This window comes from Cynocephalus volans, chromosome 15, assembly GCF_027409185.1.
Source record: "Cynocephalus volans isolate mCynVol1 chromosome 15, mCynVol1.pri, whole genome shotgun sequence".
NCBI lineage: Eukaryota > Metazoa > Chordata > Mammalia > Dermoptera > Cynocephalidae > Cynocephalus > Cynocephalus volans.
In genome coordinates, this window is record NC_084474.1 from 67,184,057 (window position 1) to 67,205,235 (window position 21,179).

General features: G+C 37.1%; 1 protein-coding gene across 3 annotated transcripts in view; it reads right to left on the minus strand.

The window, feature by feature from the left end:
- The window catches only part of CSMD3 (CUB and Sushi multiple domains 3), a 1,171,099-nt gene that overhangs the window by 413,081 nt on the left and 736,839 nt on the right, over positions 1-21,179 (minus strand). For all 3 annotated transcript variants that reach the window (XM_063079089.1, XM_063079088.1, XM_063079087.1), the window contains one exon: positions 3,640-3,778. In XM_063079089.1, the coding sequence (XP_062935159.1) occupies positions 3,640-3,778 (139 nt within the window). The remainder of the gene's footprint in view (positions 1-3,639; positions 3,779-21,179) is intronic.

Genomic DNA, 21,179 nt, shown 5'->3' on the forward strand with positions numbered 1-21,179 from the left:
AAAAGAATTTGGGACTTTATTTCATTTATATAAAGTATTATTCAAAAGAACTATATTAACATGGCTGTGCTCAGTTTATTCTAAAATACTGAAAATCCCACTGATAAATTCTTAAGGCATTCTAATTCCTGATTCTTCCAATGTTTGGACTAATTAACAAGGAATAGTTTTAAAAAATAATTGATATAAAGGAGGTGAAGGCGCCATGAGGTAAGTAATTTACTTGAGTTGGTAATTTAGGGATGAAGAAATGAGGCAGAGTTGACAAATCTTGTAGAGAAGCCAAAATCTTTTTAATTTGGGAATCATTCCTTACTCCAGTCCTGTTCTGGTTCACCTACAGGACTGATTATTGTGACTGTGCATAAACTCTAGTATTGAAAATCACTTTTCAATTTGACTTTCTTGCTTCTAACCTAATTTAAAAGATTTGTGTCAAGATAAACAGATAAATCAACAATAAGAAAGTAGCAGAATAAAATGTACTAAGTAACTATATTTAGAGAAATTAATTTAGGTTTTTGTCTATTTAACATTTTACATCTCATAAAAATGGCTGGAGAAAGTTCATCTGGAAGGTAAATTTGAGAAGGTCTACCTCACAATATAGTCTGTACAGTACACGTAAATTTACTTTGGAGAATTCTAAAGATATCTAAAAAAGAAAGCTAAGCAGCAAAGAGGCCCTTGTTGGCCTGTTGGGAGGGACAGAAGATACATGTCTGGAATTTTAGACAGAGAAAATAGTGCCTTCGAGCAGAAGTCTAAACTCAAAAGTCAAAGTGTGGATGGTCTAACATGCAGGCATTGCTTTGTAATCAAAGTGCTTCTCAAAGGGGCAACTCGAAGTAGTTTACTGGGGGCTGAAAGATACCAGTTGTTTATTTAATGATGATTAAAGACTCTCCTTAGCAAACCAAGGGATGCTTTTTAACATAATAATGCTTTTTGTGTTCCTAAAGCTTAAACTAATTTTCTAGTAATATTATTTTAGGCTTATGTATTGTAAACTGAACATAAGAAAAGGAAAAGATAATGTTATTTTAAATGTTGCCCACATTTCTAGTCATCTGGAAGGTGGGGAAAGGGTGAATTCTTCATAAGAGAACAAAGCTTTTTGTTTTAGGTGGAAAAAAATCTTGATAAGCATGTTTGGAAAAATAGACAATATCCATGCCTGTTCTCCAACATCACCCAGTTGGGAGCTTGAGGAAACAATTAAATGGCTTTGCATAATAAAGTAACAGGTATTTTGAGACTTACCCTGCTATATAATGGAGGGGGGCACAAGGGAAGGGGGAACATGGGTTAAAGATCCTAGATGCTAAAGAGATTAAAGATAGACGAGGTTCTGAGATAAGAGAAGGGACCAGAGAGACACATGCAGGTATTCCTGTGATGAGGATTATCAGGAACATTTAGAACAGTGAAGGCTTATTCAATTTTAAGTTATACTGGACTGTGCAATAATCCTCTTGGGTTGTCCCTGGTTTTATGGTTTTTGTGAGAATGAAGGAAAATGATACAAATAAGAAGCAGAGAAATATTGAGAGAGAGGCAGAAGCCTCTCTCTCTCACAAGTGGGATTATTCTAGGAGCAGGATTCAGAGCCAGAAGTGTACTCCCAGAAATTCTCTGAAAATTTAAGGAGGGATTTGACTTCCCTCCATATGTGGGATGTGGCTCAAGTCTTTTTATTCATATACTGAAGGATAATGACTGGTGAGAACGATCTGGCTGACAGATGCTACAAACTATACAAATACAATAAAATGTGAAAATAACACATTTTTAATTACCTCCACATAATAATTCCTGATACAAAACCATGTTAAGTCCAAAACAGGAAATACTAAGATGATGTACTTGAATATAACATTTGTATTCATTAAAAATATACAATAGATGGACAAATATGCTTATCCTTCAGATGTAATGCTCTAAATATAGCAAATTTAAAAATATGAACTAAATCTCTGTTCTAGTTTCCCAAATCAATGTAATTTTTAAAAATTATTTAATGATATATTTGATTATAGTATGCTATAATGTGTATTCCAAACCTAACGAAATTCTGTTAAATAAATTAAGATTGGTTAATTTGGGTTCTACATTTATGAAGCAATGATATTTGATGAAGGTCTGATAATGAATAAATATGATGCTTTTCAAGCTTTCTAAAAATTGCTATGACAACACAAGCCATGTCAACCACTGAAGAGAGGATATTGGTTTTAACATAACAGCAAAACACCCCTGCTAAATTATTCTAAGTAAAAACTTTTTAAAAATGTGTAGATAATTACAGTGGGCTGAATGATGTCCCTAAAATTCATGTGTTGAAATCTTAACCCTCGGTAATTCAGAATGTGACTGTACTTAGAGAAAGGGCCTTTCAAGGGCTAATCAAGGTAAAATGAGGTCATATGGGAAAACCCTAATGGTATATGTCTGGTGTCCTTATAAGAGGAGGAGATTAGGATACAGACACACACAAACAGAAAACCATGTGAAGACAAATGGAGAAGACAGCCGTCTACGAGCCAAGAAGAGAGGCCAGAAGAAACAATCTTGTTAATACCTTGATCTCAGACTTCCAGTCTCCAGAACTGTGAAAAAATAAATGTGTGTTGTTCAAGCCACCTGGTCTGTGATACTTTGTTATGGCAGCTCTAGGAAACTAATACAGTCATAGTAAGGTTGTGTAGGTCATAGTAAGACAGGATTATCCCATATGATGTTTAATACTTTACACCTGTTTAAAATATAATCTATTTTCTTCCATGCAAATTTTAACATTAGCATGGATAAATTAATTCAATGAAGGACCTCTTGAGTTAGGGAAGAATCACGTTAGGCTTAATCATTAGGCCATAAATCAAAATATTCTGTTGTATTTATATAATTATTATATGTATCCAATGCTTAAAGTGGTTTTTAAAATTTGTTTGTTTTTTAAGAAAGGAGTTGGGAGATGAGGTGGGTAACAATATAATTTGGAAATTATGTAGGTAATTCTATTCCTATTTGTGAATAGGGATCCAATAATAAAGTAGAAATTTCACTTTTAACTTTTTAAATATTCAATATTACAGTCTTTCATGATATAGATTATTTGATCAGTAATACTAATTTTCCTAGAGGAAAAAAAAGTCACTGTCTAATCATTAATACACACTGACTTGACACAGCCATTTCAGAAAAACTTGTAGTATTGGTATACAGGTAGTGTGCATAAGTGCTTAGGCTGCAATACAGTATCCATTGGAACATGTTCACAGTACCTTTGCCTTTTTCAACCCAGCAGAGCAGAATCCACAAGCCCTTCAAAACATAGGACAACTAAATTCATTAAGTTAAAGGTCACATGTTCATATCTCAGTAGTGTACATATATATATAAAGCAAAAAGGTCGATCTTGCGTATTTCAATAGTACTGATACAGCATTAAACAAATAAAAAATTTACTTGAAAACGGGCTGTAAGGTTAAAAGGTGGCAAACAGTTTGAAGTCTATAAAGCACAACAATTGATGATTACAATAAAATTAGACATTGATTTGGTAAATTGAACTAAGAATGTCAACGATTTTTTTAAATAATATTTTCTGTAAAAGGTAGAAAAAATATTTGCAGAGACCTTTCAAATGTAATTTTGATAGAGTGTCCTGGTTCAGCCTCAATCACCCACTCACAATTCAAAGAATCTTTATAATATCCTGGCCATCCTGGCGAGAGAATCACTCCACTGGGAGCTGAAAAATGGCCACCACATGGAGCTGAAAAACAAGATCAGAGAACAAACAGGAACTAAACTTTTAGAATAAGTTACAGGAATTAATCTTATACTAACTATTATTTTTAAATGAGTCTCTGCATAAGCTTATTAAATGCTAGTTAATACTATTTTGGAAAGTAAAATGCTTCTGGTCAATTACTTCTGTTATTAAATGATTATTTTCCCAAAAGATGTAATTTACTTTAAAATACGACATAGCTACACTTAGCATATTAGATAATAAACTGATCATCCTCAAGTCTCCAAATGATATCCTTTAAATGTATTCTCTTGTCTCCATCGTCATCTTCATCTTCAAAGCTTGAAAAAATATATAAGTTGTTAGTTTTAATTTCTTTCTCTTTCATTTTCTGATTATGTCATCAAATCCTGCTAATGCATCCCACACCCGGTCTAAAACTGTGAGTTCCTTTTTTTCAGAATGGCTACTACAATTTAGGCCTTTATTGATTCAGTATGTTATTTCTCATCTGTTAATTTATCTCTTGCTTCAGTTCAGCTGTCAGAATAATGTCCTTCAAATTATAGTTTCATTATACTATTTCCTGGACATGTATTCCCTTTCCTAGACATGTATTTTGATCTCTTTTCTTTACAACATCAAATTTAAATTCTCTCCTTACCATTTCAAGTATTTCACCCTCTGTTTTTCCCTAAACTTACACACAATTCAAACCACAATGATAGCATTATAGTTCCAAGTTAAGTACTGAAGAGATCATTTTACTGTAAGCATCTCATTTTGGAGATGAGTAAACAAAGTTGCAGAGAGAGCAACTTGCCAAAGTTCACACGGCTTGAAAGTCTCAAAAGCAAGTTCAAGACAACTTTTGAAAAACAGAACCTCAAAACTGTTCTTCCATTATTTCTTGTATTGGTAAACAAAACCATCTTCCATCCACTTGCATAAACCAGAAAGCTAGAAGTATTTATTTTTCATACTTCCGTTATTCTTTCCATTTTCTCCCATATCCAACCCATTCTCAAGCTCAATTTTCTTAGCTCTGCAGCTTCCATCTTTGTTTTAATTACCATAATCTTATTCCTGGAGTATGAAAACACCCTCTAACTGGTCTTTGCATCTACACTAACTATCCTCCACACCGTAGTCAGAGTGATTTTTTTTTTTTTTCAATCCACACATCTTACTGTGCCCTTCAATGGCTTCTTTCTGTGTTGACAAATAAGGCCCTGCAAAATCTAGCTACCGTCTGCTCTGTAGTCTAAACTCGGAACTTCTCACATTCACTCTGCTGCCCAGCTACATTAGCCTGCTCTATGTTCAAGAAGTAAAAACAGAAAAAAAGAATTGAGCAAAGGGTATTTGAGATATTACAATTATTAGAAAAGAAAAAAAAAAAGATTACCTGTATATTAGATCAACTTTTCAGCACATTAGAGACTATTCCCAATGATCACTTCATATTTTTATGTTTTTAAATATTTCAATTTAAACTCTCTCCTATGTGTTTACATTTTTCTTTTCTAACTTGTTTCTTTCTGTTTTACAGAATTTCTAAAATTTGTTGCTCTGGACACTATTTTTACTTTTATTTATTTTTCAAATAACTTGATATAAACCAAATAAAATAGTAAATATTTATAAATTGGCCTAAGAATTAAGTATTACTATAAAATGTACATTTGTGTAAAATATATTCTATGTGAAATTGACAATAGTTATTTGTATGAGATAAAACTTTCATAAAAAACTAAATTTTCTTCTTTAGTAGAATTTAATTTTGTTTCCTAAAAAGCTTTCAAAGTAGGCCAGTTTCATGAGGGTTATTTACTCTTCCTAGTTATGATGATTCATAATTAGGTTTCCTGTGGGGTTATGTATTTCAAAAATAAAATTATGTGCATAATAGTTACTTAAATTACCATATTTTAAAAGACAGAGCTAAGGATTTTTGTGAGAGAAAGCCCTGAAAATATGGAGCATTTCTGACAGAAATCTTTATCAGGTCATCAATTCATATTGTTCCAGGAAAGTGTTTGTGCATTCAGGCTAATCATCATTAAAAGAGGTAATTAGTCATAAAATTAAAAATTGAGTAATGTGCCATAAAAGATTAAAAAATAAAGTACGGAGAGACATTTTGACTGGCTCCTCAGTCCAAGGGCCCTGCCTGAGGGAGGCAGGGTGAGGAGGGGGCATTAAAGATGTGGTCACTATCTGTGTCCTGAAAAGGCTTTCCTGAGTGGTGACACTTCTAAAAACTTGGTCTTCTACTTAGCTAGCAACATTTTCTGAAGTAGTTTCTTTCTCCCACTATAGGGTTGGGATACTCCAAAATTATTATTCCAAAAATATAGGAGCAGACTCCTCAGACGATAGGAAGCCTAAGCAGTGAGAGACACATGTTCATACGAGTCACTCAGAGAAAGCCTTACGATCAAAGTCACTATCAGACATGTGGCAGGAAAATGTGCACATGGAGAAGCCATGGTGTAGCCACAGAAGAGCATCAAGTGGACAAAATGCAGGAAAAAAGGAGAGACCAAGTATAGAGAAATATTCAAGATGAAAAAAAAAACTGCTGTAGAAATCTGCCCAAAGTAGATATCAGTATAAACATACACACATATATAAATGTGAGCTTTACAACAAATACCTAATAATAATATTAACAGAGATGGTGTTTGTAAAGAGACATCTGTCTGCAATATGAATAACAGTACAAGCAGAAAGACAAGTTAGTTGTCTAAGCCTTACAATTTTGCTCTTTCTATGTTTTGCCTATGTTATTTAATTAATAATTTTCTTTAAATATACACACTTTTATTTTAACTTAAATGACACCTCTTGACTTGTCATAAGCAAAAATATCCATTAAATTAGAGATTTCATGTACTAGTTATTTTTTCCCAAAATACCTGAAAATAAATATGTATCTATTGAAATTTAAGAAATGCTTATACATTTAACACCTGAAATAGGCTTGCATATCTCCAGGTGTAAAGGTACTACCCTTTAGGAAAGATTTCTCTAAAAGACAATAACTATCTCTGGCTGAAAAAGAAACTTGAAATACATAGAAAGCAAAAAGAAGACCAAGACCATAATTAGGTATTCTTAAAGTCCCATTAATTCATTCATTTATCATGTATTCATTCATTTTTCAGTTATTTAATACACAATTATGTGTCAGGTCTGTGTCCTGTGGCATTTGTACTACTTCTACTAAATAACATTGAATGTTTGCTATGTGTGAGGCACTGTGCTGAGAAGTCGCCTGGATTACATAATACTCAAAATAATCCAGCAAGTTTGGTACATTATTATAGATATAAATACCAATGCATAAATAATTTAAATAATTTGCATTTGAGCTACCAAGGATTTGAACTGAGGCAGTTTGACTCTAGAACCCTCTTTTCTAAAGTCATTAAGATACTCTTCCTTTCCTCATAGTGCCCATGGTGCAAAAAGAAAAGTGTAAACAAAAGCAAAAATGCCATATGTTCTATAACAAAGATATGTCCATGGTATAAGGGGCCTGAATAGGGCATGAATAAAGTTTTCATAAAAGATATTCTGTTTAATTTGAGTCTTCAGGGATGAGTTTCTATTCATGAGTTCACCAGGAGGAAAGGGAGAGAGGACATTGTAAATTGAAGCCACAACATGTTGGAAGACATAGAGAGTTCAGTTAGCACAATGTTTTTGAGTAGTACTGGTACCTTTTTTGGGAAACCAAGAAGTGATGGAAGATGAATGAAGAAGAGGAGAAAAGTGCTGGGCATTCTACACACTGTGTTCTGGAAAATGAACCAAAAACAACTGAAAAAATTGTAGACAAAAGATACATATACATATATAGACAAAGAATAAGATGTTCATTTAAACGGAACTTGCACATAAAAAGGATTAGGGGCAATGCACCTGGAGTTTGGAAGATCACTTAGGAGATTGTTACGATTACCTATGAAAGGCATAATCAGATTCCAAAATAAATTGTACCTGGGAGGGGCTGAATATGAGGGATATTTAGGAAGTAGACTCAAAAGCATTTAGTGATGACATGGAAGGAGTGAGCAAGAGGATGGAGTCTAAACTGCTCCATGGGCCCCTGGCATGTGCAAAGTAAAAAACACAAAACAGGAAGTCTTACGTGGAAAGTTAATGGGATTCGGCGCTGAGGCTGAAGGGTCTGTGAAATATCACCAGGAGAAATAGAAAATAAAATATGGAGTTCCTGGCTACCTTAGGAGTCATTTTCAACACAGGTTGGTGTTAAAGCTTCATTGTACATGGAAGGTAAAGGTGAATAGAGGGGGGGAGAAAAGGATGGTTGAATATGCAAACTTTTGAAAAAATTTTCTTAACTTAATAAAATTAAGTAGGTATTGACAAATGCCAGTATATCGCTATATTTGGGCAAAGGCTGGGATGAACTATTTCTATTTGAGTCTTCCTCTGTCTGATGTGTGCGAATTGGGATAATTGTAGCTTGTAAAATAAATTCCTAGATTTTAGTGGTGTAACAAAATAATTCATTTTCCACAGCCCTCAGCTTGACTGAACTTTAGACAGGATTCTTCCTGATTCTAGAGGCCCCTCTCTGCCTCTTTTCATAGCATTTGCTTTAGAAAATTTGTGAATTCTTTCTCTGCCATTTTGAGGTGTAAATCTCCCACTCTCTTGCTAGTTTTACATCCCAGGAATGTCTTTCTCAATGACCTGGGAGTCATCCCTCTGAAATGTAATCAATCACCCCTATTTCCCAGTTTCTGTGGGAGGGTAGAGGTCCAGTTTCAACAAGCTCATGGTAACCACAAATAACCTAATCATATTGGCCAACCTCCCTCCTAACATCCTCCTGTGTCACTTTTCTACTAGCTCACTCCAGTGCTTAAAAACCCTCCTTCCCTTTCAGAGTAGTTGAGTTCAATCATTCTTCCCTATTGCATTAATCTTAAATAAAGTCTTTCTTGTTTGTTTAACTCTGCTGGTGAAATTTTTCTTTGACAAGGTGAAACTTTTCTTTGACTACTCATGAAACAGTACAAAGAGGTGAACCTATTGGCAGAATAGTCTTCCTTCTAATCGCTCAAGACGTAAGATGGCAAAGCTGCTACTATTTTTAACATATGACTTCCTACATTGCCTTGGAGGATATTTCCAGTTCAACTAGGTTTTCTGAACGGCTAGCCATTTTTGCCATACCAACTAAGACAGTTATAGCACTTTGCAGTTTAGAGTGTGCTTCATATACATTATTTAATTTGGTTCTTTTAATTATCTTGTGGCATAAAAATGCTGTTTTTTTTTCTTTTGCCAGTATTGCAGATGAAGAAAAATCACGAAACATATGACCCAATCAGGAACACAGACTTAGGTAGTGGTAGAGCTGAGACTCTAATTCGAATAATTAGATTCCAAGTTAGAAACTATTTCTGTGATAGATTTATTGAATTACCTTTCCAGGAAGGACATTTATTTAAGCACTTCTTACTCTCCTTGGCACAGGTTTAGTGAAAACAGAGATAGATGGAAGGTTAAGGGGATAGACTATTCAGTCCAAAGAGTTTTAATATAAATTTGAGGTTCTAAACACCCCATTTTAAGTGCTTCCCTTATAGTAATTTATTTATGATTTATTTATTAATTTAATAAACATTTATTTAGTTTTCACTACATATAAAATACTGTGCTAGCTGATAAAAATTTTTTAAAAATCTATATGACATTATACCTGCCCTCAAGAGACATAGACTTTCTATAAGAAAAACACAGCTAACATACTTGAGTTGGGTAGGTTGCCTGGAAATATAGAGGAGGGACAGATAACATCCCAGGGAAATTTGGAAAACGTTCCTGATGGAAATGTTGCCAGAGGAGAGCTTAGATTAAAAAATGAATAGAATATAGGATTAGAGGGAGAGGGATAGAATGAGCAAAGGCAGGAAGTGAGAAATACTAATCTCTATGGGGTCAAGTGGTTTTTTGTTGCTACAATTTATAGTTAGTGGGAGAGTAATAAGGGGCAGTTCATGAAGACCTTTTGGTTTTCTGAAGTGATTACTGCTTGCAAAGATTTTCTAAATTTGGGGACCCCCGGGGAACATGTTAAAATGCAGATTCCTAGAATGCGTCTCTAGTAGTTGTAAGGTAGGACCCAGAAATCTGCTCAGTTAACAAAACTCCCCACCGGATCCTTCAGATCTTTTATTATTTAGGCCTGAAAACCACACTGATAAAATTTAAGAGGATGTGGGTGGTCTTTAGCTTCAAGATTCTTCTGGATAATCTCTCAGGTTTACGGGATAAGGAGGTGATTTGGGTATGTTTGTGAAATACAGGTTGCTGCTTCTCTTGCCCTCTTTTGTAGCAATGAAGACAGAGCCCATGAGAAATATAAAGTTGACATAGTTCATTTATCCAGTTTTATTTTTCTTTTTTTTTTCCTTTTATTTATTTATTTTTTTTTAATTTTATTTTGTCGATATACATTGTAGCTGATTATTGCTCCCCATCACCGAAACCTCCCTCCCTTCTCCCTCCCCCCCTCCCCCCCAACAATGTCCTTTCTGTTTGCTTGTTGTATCAACTTCAAATAGTTGTGGTTGTTATATCTTCTTCCCCCCCCCCCGGTTTGTGTGTGTGTGTGCGTGTGTGTGTGAATTTATATATTAATTTTTAGCTCCCTCCAATAAGTGAGAACATGTGGTATTTCTCTTTCTGTGCCTGACTTGTTTCACTTAATATAATTCTCTCAAGGTCCATCCATGTTGTTGCAAATGGCAGTATTTCATTCGTTTTTATAGCTGAGTAGTATTCCATTGTGTAGATGTACCACATTTTCCGTATCCACTCATCTGATGATGGGCATTTGGGCTGGTTCCAACTCTTGGCTATTGTAAAGAGTGCTGCGATGAACATTGGGGAACAGGTATACCTTCGACTTGATGATTTCCATTCCTCTGGGTATATTCCCAACAGTGGGATGGCTGGGTCGTATGGTAGATCTATTTGCAGTTGTTTAAGGAACCTCCATACCATTTTCCATAGAGGCTGCACCATTTTGCAGTCCCACCAACAATGTATGAGAGTTCCTTTTTCTCCGCAGCCTCGCCAGCATTTATCGTTCATAGTCTTTGGATTTTAGCCATCCTAACTGGGGTTAGATGGTATCTCAATGTGGTTTTGATTTGCATTTCCCGGATGCTGAGTGATGTTGAGCATTTTTTCATATGTCTGTTGGCCATTTGTATATCTCCAGTTTTATTTTTCTAAGTCCTGAAGACAGTCTGTTATAAATAATTTTATATTGGAATGCTGCCTCGTTTCTGTGTTACTTTAAGCGGAATGGACAAATTCAAAATACTCAGTGTTTTAAGACATGTATGAAAGAATCAGAAATACTTCAGACTGTATTCAAATAAGATTATCTTGAACAAAAATGCCAAGCACTTCTGCTGTCCTGCAGCAGAAGATGCTCTTCCATCTGAGAAGTGCCACTTAGGTGCTCAGAAGACAGTTGGAGACTATGATAGCTGGGTTTTCATCGCAAAGCGTTTGCAGTAAGTGAATTAAAGAAGCGAGCATTCTAGCATTTTGGTCTGATAGATGACCTTTGTGTGTAGTTGTGGCTGATAAAACCTAGATGCCACCTCAGGGATTATCAGACAATGATAATTCCATTTATTTCCTTTTTTAAAAAAAATTTGCTTTATGGTTCTGGGTGTGTTAAGTAATAACCAACTTTATCTAACCTCAGCACACTGGAAAATGATTCAAAGAAAATTATGGGAAACAAAACAGGCTTGTATCTAGGATAAAAAAAGAAAGGTAGAAACACAGGAAGTAAAGGAGCATAACTACAGAGAAAGACTAGGCACAGTTCTGCACCTCCTTCCAGTTCCATAATCTCTTCTTCCCCTTCTCCATACCCATGTCCACGGACTTTAGGAGCAAAACCCTGAAGATGGCTGTTAAATTAGTTTGCCTTATGGTAGTTCTCCAGCAGACCTGGAATTTAATACTACTTAAAAAAGTAACTAAAAGAGGGGTTTATTTTTAGATATGAATATGTATATGTATGTGAACATGCATTCTGTCTATGAAAACCAAAAATCAGTTCTGGTTTATACATCAGATTGTTACTCTCATTGCTCAATCAAAAGAACTCTCTGCAAAGAAAATGTAATGTCTGAAAACAAGAAAGGCTTCCTTTCCTCTGAGGCTAACTGAGATTCAAGAAAAAACTCCTCATCTTCAAAGGGAAAGTTCATCAGGCATGAAAGTCCAGCCTTGTCTCCAAGCAGCTCTCCAGGGACTTCAGTCCCATCCTATTCACTCAAAGAATTCTCTCAGATTCTCCATTAGGGAGTAGGGAGGCTCATAAGCCGTAGTGACACGGTGAGTCCTCTGCTGAGGGCAAGGAAGTCCCTGCTCGAGTGAGCATTTTATGTAACATTCTGACATCAGCAGAGCAAAAACCGATGATCCATCCCTCCTTCCTTCCTTTCTTCTTTTCTCTCTTTATTTCTCTCTTTCTTAATTACTGCCTTCAAATATGCACTGCCAAATCTTCCTCTCTTTAAAAAACAGGTTTGGCAGATCCTCTTCCTTATCACTTTCAGTATTAAAAACCTTTGTCCAGTCTAAATTTAAACATTTCTCTCATTCCCTCCACCCACCTACCAAGATGCCTCTTTGTGTAGTGGCCAGAGAGACACGCAGGATGGGGAGGAGCGAGCAGAGGACATCTGGTGCTTGCTGATGCACTCGCCAATCACTTCAGCACTTGGAGTTGAGGTAAGGTCTCCTCTTTCCCACTTGTGATGGTAAACTTTAGGTGTTAACTTGACTGTATTGAAAAGTACCACGAAACCTGGGAATGCATTATTTTTGGGTGTGTCCATGCAAGTGTTTCCAGAGGAGATTAACATGTGTGCCTGGGTGGACTGAGTGGGGAAGATCTGCCCTCCATATGAGCAGGCACCATTCAATCCACAGGGGACCCAGAGAGAGCAAAAACAGATGAAAAGGTTGATCTCTCTATCTGTTAGAGCTGGAATATACTCTTCTCTCCTGTCCATGGACACCAGAACTCCAGGGTCTTCAGCCTTTGGGTTCCAGGACTCACACCAGCAGCAGTTCCCAGCTCTCGGGTCTTTGGCCTCGGACTGAGAATTGTATCATTGGCTTCCCTGGTTCTGAAGCTGTTGGACTTAAACTGAGCTATGCTACCAGCATCCCAGGGTCTCCAGCTTGTGGAGGACATATCACTGGACTTCTCAGCATTCATAACTGCATGATCCAATTCCCCTAATAAATTCCCTCTCATATATCTAAGTGCATAGTCTATTAGTTCTGTCTCTCTGGAGAGCCCTGAGTAATATAACACCTCATCCCCTTTCTTTCCCTTTTAGGTCCTTTTTTCTGTGGTGAGTTAGGGCTGGGGTGAGGTAGATCATGCTGACATAGTTCTTTCCTGGCTGTTGCTGTTTCCCTTGCTGAGAAACAGTGCCTTCCACTTGTCAGGTATTAAAAATGTATGTTCTCCCATGAGCAGAATGAACGAGTTGTTTGGAAAGGCCAGGTGTGGAGAGGGGTGGCCTCTCACTCGACGTTTTCCTCATTACAAGAGAATTTCAGCCTTTCTCAGTCACCTCCCTGCTCCCACCACGGGCAGTACATCCTATGGTCTCTTGCTGCATTTCCTTTACCTGGTGGCCAAGCCTGAGTACCTTCTTTGGTATTCACCTGATGCATAAGAAACTCACATTCTTCTTGACTAGCCAGATTGTTTGAACTAGACATCTCTCCTTCTCTCCAACCTGTTTGCTTTTCACCAATTTATTTTTCCTTATTCAACAGGCATGAAAGGGAGATCACCAAGTCTGCCGAGTAAGCAAATATCCACTTGGGGATTCTAGACTCTCTTTCACACAGGCACCTCCATTCTCTATGAGCCCGTCTCCTCTACTTGGCTTGAAGATAAGGAGACTAACATCCTTCTTCCCATAGGGAGATGAATAAAATGCTGAACAACTCTTGACTCCAACAGTTACAGATCGATAGATAGATAGAACAATAGATAGAAAGATTTATAGATCTCCTTTACTTTCCTTTTGCTGCTTATACAAATTGGGAATGGCATAACTGAAGTTATGACTGAGGTAGAAGAGTCAGGTAAGACACTCTTAAGCTCCTGAGGGGCTCTCTGGACTTCAATTATTGATGGAGGGAAACATTAGTACTTTTTTCTTTTTAGATGGGGGGGTCTAAGTTGCCAAGTCCAAAGCAGCAGGAAAACCTGTCTCTACACCTTTTTAGTCACGCATTTGTTCCTATGGTTTTCCTTATCAAGAAGGCTGCAATGATAACAATTTTTGAAATTATTGTGACGCTCCACTAGACAGGCGTGAATTTTCTTTGTCAGTCTTCACTCTGTATTTGAATTAAATCATCAGCTTTGAGCCAATATCATTCACCTGACTCTTCCAATGTATTTCATTAAATGTAATCCTCTTTATCTATAAAGCAGTCCAGTGAATGTGTTACATCCTAATCATATTCAAGAACATGATCATGTAATCCAGAAGGCCAATATTCCATTTCCATTTTTGTTGGGGAGATTGCCTAAGATCAATGGGGGCGTTGCTGGCTACAGTGTAATGGGCATGGGAGGCAGAGAGCCAGGTAAAAAGGAAGACAGAAGAAGTTAGCATATATGCATCAGAGCCTTCTGACACCCAGAGGAGAAATGATTATGAAGAAACTAATGGGTAAGCACAGGTGAACTGAAATATAAGCCATTTCTAAATTTAAATTACACATCACAGCATCTGCATGAGATTTGGGAGGGAAAGGCAAGGTACTACTTAGGGGAATACTACTGGGACCAAGTCTTTTTAGAGAAGAGTGGTATAGCACTTTGGCTGCTATGTTGAGAATAGAACTGCACAGGAAAAAGGGCAGAAGCAGTGAGACCAAACAGGAGGATTTTGCAGTAATTAAAGCCAGAGAAAATGGTTGCTGGATCAGAATGTCAGCGGTAGAGACAGTAAGAAGTTGTTGGGTTCTGAACATATTTCAAAGGTAGAACGAACCTTTTTTTTTTTTCTGATGCATTGTGCATGGTTTTGATAGAAAGACAGGAGTAAGGAATGACTCAGAGTTCCGGCCTGAGTTATGGAAACAATGAAGTTGTTATTAATAATGATGCAGAAACTCTGTGACAGTCATTGGTTTGGAGTGAACTGGGGGAGACCAGATCAGTTTTGGACAGGTTAAGTTTGCAATGCCTATTAAACATCTAAGTAGAGATATTGAGTAGGAAGTTGAATATATGAGTCTGGAAATCAGGGTAGAGAACTAGTCTGGAGTTGTACATTTGAGAGACAGCAGCATATATATGTTATTTAAAGTTAGAAACTGGATGAAAATCATGAACAGAATGAATGAAATAGAGTGGAGAAAATATTCAAGATCTAGCTCTGGGACACTCAAACAGAGATCACAGAGATGAAGAGAAGCCAGGAAGAGATTACTAAATGAGCCTGAGTAGTATATTTACTAAAATTAAATTTAATAAAATATATAATTTTTAGACTTGTCTAACTTATTTTTCCATGAACAGTGAAATAATTTTATACCTTGAAACTATTGAGAAAAATTTGATCTTAAAAAGTAATAACATGGATTTCAAATTTTATAACTAAACAATAACTACATTTTAACCCAACTCTCTTTCTTGGTCTGCAAATAAACTTCTGATCTTTTAGTCTACATGAATATAGTTCAATAGCATTTCTTTTTTAAAAAAATGGCATTGATCAGTGAATAATAAATTCTCATACTCAGGAACTGTTTCCTTCTGTGGCTGCAATAGAGATAGAAGACTTAATTTATGTCCAATTGTCTTTATGTTTAAAACAGATAATTCTAGATGACTTAGTGCTCACTGCTTGACACTTAGAAAAAGAACTTTCTTGTTTTATCCTAAGTCTCATGACATTGTATCTCTTTCAAGTTCTTTTGGGATGTGTTGGCTGGTTTATTACAGGTACAGGCAAGCATAAAAGTAAACATTTATATAGAAGAAATGCAACTCACAGAGTAATTTGAAAAGATATGCAAAAAAAAATTATCTCTTTTTTAAACAAGATTTTTTTGTTGTTTTTGGTGGCTGGCTGGTACAGGGAAATGCTTATTTTTGTATAAAGTAGAAAATGTGTTTACCAAGCTTCCAACAAGACAGAATTTCAACTGAAAACCATTAGAAAGGGAGGAACCAATCTTTCCTGGTGTCAGAGTATAGTAGAGTGGGTCTTCTTTTAATGTGAGTGTTACATATGGGGCAGAGAGGCTGAATACAAGTGAGCAAAAGTACACCTGTATACTGGAACTGGGAAAGAGAAAATAGTAGGGGAGAGAAGAAAAGCTTAGTGATGAGAGAACTGTGTGTGTAAATATAGGGAAAGAGAGGAGAAGAGAAATGATAATGATGATGATAAGTTTTACATGTAACAGCTACGTTGAATGGTGGGGAAGATATTTGAAAACATTTTCTGTCTATTTAACTGTGCAAAATTTGGAATGATGACATATAGATGGCAGAATAGATGATATGCAGTGTGGCTCCTCCCACCACTGATCAACTTACAACTGTTAATATTAATATTAATATCAACTTACAACTATTAATATTAAACAATTATTAAAAACTGCCATCTTGAGATCACTGGAGCTCAGGGAAAGAGTAGGAGAGACCTGTGGAGTTCACGAAGGTGTGCATGGCTATGGCAAGAGGGAGGAGGGATCACTCTAACCATTCCAAGCCCTGGCTGCTTACAGGGCTGGCATGGTACAAGGCAAGCAGCAGCTGGAAGCACACAGAGCAGTTACCAAGAGATTAACAATCCACAGCAATAACCTTTGCATGAAGCTACTTGGAATCTTCAGGAGAGAAGGGTGCTTCAGGGTGCACCATCCCATTTCCCAGGAGAGCGAAGCTACTAGCAAGCTTCGCCTGGATGAACATAATAGTGAGGAGCCACAGAGGGGAGGATGGAACACCCCAGAGGTTGGTGAGTCTTCACAAGGGACTCATACATGTCCTGTCCCAAAGGAAGCTTCTAGAGTACCAGGGAAGTGGGGTGGTTGAACCACCAGGGGTGCAGCACAGGCAACTGATCTGCTTTTAGATCAGTGGAGACCAGTCAGGGCAATAGAACTGCAAAAGGTGCAATTTGTGAGAAAGACTTAGTCCTGGGCTGGAATTTCCACACAGTCCAGTTGTGTTTGTGGTAACCTCACAAGATCCAGAAGTGACTAAAAGGCTGATAATTAAAATATGATCTACACACAGAAAGATTTCCCCAGTTTGAGAAACAGCAGCAAAACAGCAATTTAGCTCAAGTACAGAGCTCAAGTCCCAGTTCCCCAATTTGGAAGCTTCCCCCAAATTGGGAATTAACTATAGGACAGCAAATCAGTTCTAGTGTAGAGTTTAAGTGGTGGTGGTTACTATTAATCATCACAGTATGGAAAACAAACAAACAAACAAACAAAAAATCCCACAGACCAGAGACAAAATGCTGATATTAACTAGTAAAGGTCTAATACCACCAAAGAACACCTATAAAACCTAGAAGAGGAAGCCATTTCCTCAAATGGCCAGGCATTAACATAAAGATAAAAAGATTGAGAAAGAACAGAGAAATATGATACCACCAAAGGAAACAAATTACCAGCAATGGATCCCAAGGAACAGTGAATTTATGAAATGTCTTACAAGGAATTCAGAATAGCCTGTTAAGGATGTTTATGGAGTCACAAAAAAATACAGATAGAAAATTAAATGATACTTGGAAAATAACTCAGGAGGAGAACAAGAAACATGAAGAGAAATAGAATTGATTAAAAAAAACAGAAATTCTAGAAATAAAGAATACATTATCTGAAAGGAAAAACTCAATAGAAAGCTGCAACAGCAGACTTGATCAGAGGAAAGAATTAGTGAGCTCAAATGTGGGACTTATGAAATCATTGAATCATGGGAGCAAAAAGAAAAGAAAATAAGGAAAAATGAAAAAGAAATGCAGCAATTATGGGAATCCCTCAAGCAAAATAACCTCTGCATAATTGGCATACTAGAATGAAACAAAAAAGATAGAGACCTACAAAACATCTTTAAAGAAATAATGACTGAAAAATTTTCAAATATCAAGAAAGATGATAGTATCTAGGTACTGGAAGCTCAGAGATCACCAATCAAATTCAATCCAAAGAGGAACACCCCAAGGAATATAATCAAATTATTAAAAACCACAAGCAATGAGAGAATACTGAAAGTAGTGAGAGAAAATATACACATAACATTTAATGGAGCCCCAATATGTCTCTCAGGGGACTTCTCAGTAAAAACTGAACAGGCTAGAAGAGAATGGATGGTGTATTCAAATTGCTAAAGGAAAAATGCTGTCAGTGAAGAATTTTGTAGCCAGCCAAACTAATTTTCAAGTATAAAGGAAAATAAAGTCTTTCCCTGACAAACAAAAAATAAGGGAATACATCAATAGCAGACCTGCCTTACAATAAATGCTAAAGGGAATTTTCAATCTGAAAGAATAGCAAAAAAGAAAAGAGGGAGGGAGGCAGGGAGAGAGAGAGAGAGAGAAGAAAATTTAAAAAGTAAATCAATAAAACCAAAAACAACAAACAAAAAGATAGAAAAAAAACCCAAAACATTCAGAGGTACAAAACTCACTGGTAAAGTAAGTACACAGACAACCTCAGAATACTCCAATGTAGTAAGGATGGTGAATAAATCACATACATCTTTAGTATGAAGACTAAAGGACAAACCTAACAAGGAAATAACAAACACAGCAGCTATGTAAGAGATAGGGAATATTAAAAGATGTAATTTGAAACAACAAAATGTCAAAAAGCATTGTGTGGGGGGCGGGAATGATGTCCTAGCATAGAGTTGGCTCTGTTTTTTTTCTTTTGTCTTAGATGTTGAAGTTAAGTTGTTAATCTAAAATAATCTTTTATAACTATAATGTGTATTTTGTGAGACTCATGATAACCATAACACAAAAACTTGAGACATACTAAAATTAAATAGCAAGAAATTAAAATATACTGCTAGAAAAAAACACTGAACCACAAAGACAGTAAGACCAGAAAAAAGAAAAAAAAAAAAAAGATCTACAAAGCAACCTGAAAAAATATAACAAAATGGCAGTAGCAAGTATATAAATATCAATAACAGCTCTCTATATAAATAACAACTAAATGTAAGTGAATTAAGTTCCTCAATTAAAAGACACAAAGTGGCTCAATGGATTATAAAACAAAAACCAACAATACGCTGCTTATAAGAAACTCACTTCTGGAGTTCTCGTCAGGATGGCAGAATAGACGGTCCCCAGCGTCACTCTCTCATACAAATCAATCAATTTACAACTGTACAAATGTAACAACAGCCAAGCTGGGGCCGTTGGAGCTCAGGGGAAGAGGAGGAGAGACCTGCAGAGTCCATGAAGAGGAAGAAACCATGACGAGAGAAAGTAAAAACTACTTGGAGCATTTCAGGCCACAGCTGCTTTAAGGCTGGAGCTGCTGAGCGCATGGAGCAGGACCCAGCAGAAGCTGCAGCTATGCCATTTGGATGGAGTTGCTTGGAGGCATCAGGGGAGAAGCTGGCCTTGGTGGCCCCTGGGACAGCAAGACCACTAATAGGTTTCCAGTGGACCCACTCAGGAGTGAGGGGCCAGAGCAGCTACAAAAGGGGAGCCATTCAGAGGCCAGTGAGTCACAGCAAGGGACTGGAACAGGGCCTGTCCCATGGGAAGTGTTTGAAGCATGGGCAGTGGAAGAAACAGGTGGTGAGGGAGACAGGTCCACCAGGAGAACAATGGGACACAGCAAGGACAGCCGATCCACCCCACAATCAGCACAGGACCACTCAGATGAGACTGGTTGGGAATGCAGAATTGCATAGAGTGCAGTTTGATGAAAAGACTCAGGCCCAGATCAGAGTTTCTACACAACCCAGGTGCACTGGGTCTCTGGAGAGCTAGAAGTATCTCTAAGGTCAACCATTAAACCCTGAAATGCACAAAAAATCTTCCCTAGGGATATAGCAGCAAAACAGCAATTTAGCTCAAACACAGAGCTCAAGTACTGGTTCTCACAGGAAGTTCCCCCATTTTAAAAGTAAGCAAAGGACAAAAAATTAAATGAAAATGAAAACACTGTATAAAGGTTTTGCATCCAACTTAAAGAAAATCAAAGTAAAAATCTGTCATTTATCAGTGCTTCTTGAATACTTAGTAACAGTTCCTGAGTCTGCCTGAATCAAATCATACTAGACAATCGAGGCACCACCAGTGCCTCAGGGCCCACCACAGGACCTGAGACATGGAGCCAGGGATCAAACCACACACCCACAACTATGCACACTGCCAGCACCTCGGGGTGCACCCAGGGACCTAAAGCTTGTAGCCGAGGACTGGACCCCCACCCACATCCAGGCACACCACCAGCACCTCAGGGACCCGCCCAGGGGCCTAGGGCATCAAGCTGGGACAGTACCCCTTGCCCACAACCAGGCACACTACCAGCACCTTAGGGACCCACCCAGGGCATCGAGCCAGGGACCAGAACCCCACCCACAACTAGGCACACCACCGGCACCAAGAAGCATGCCAAAAACATCATCTCCATGGGGGTAGCCCACCACAGCCACCACGGTAATCACAGCTGCCATGAAAGTGGCTAGACATCACAACTGCTACGCAGATGGTCTGCCTGCCACTGGAGTGTTGACACAAGGAGAGTCACCAGCACAGACCAAAGAAAAGAATGGAATGTCTCTCTTCACAAAGCCCATTCCAGAGTGACAGAAGGAGCATTTACTCTATGATAATATTGGGGGACCTGAACACACCTTTCAGCATTGGACAGATCATCTAGGCAACAAATCAACAGAATAACCATTACTCTTTCAGAGGGAGAGAAGAAATCTGGGGTTATCAGTGGTGGCAGAGAGGGGAATAGGGAGAAATCAGCCAAGGGGCATAAAGAATAAGTACAATTTGTAACAATAAATATACTAGCAATATTGATTTGATCAACATGTTGACATTGAATCCCCAAAATATGTATAATCAATTATGATTCAATAAAAATTTTTTTTAAATTAAAATAAAAATAAATAATAATTCCTAATAAAAAAAATAAAATAAATTCAGTGTGGTTAGAACATACACACACGCACATACAAAAGAAACTCACTTCCTCTATAAAGACATACATTGTCTCAAAGTAAAGGGATGGAGAAGATATTTCATGCAAATGGAAGCCAAAAAAGAGGAGGAACAGCTATATTCATATCAGATAAAATAGACTT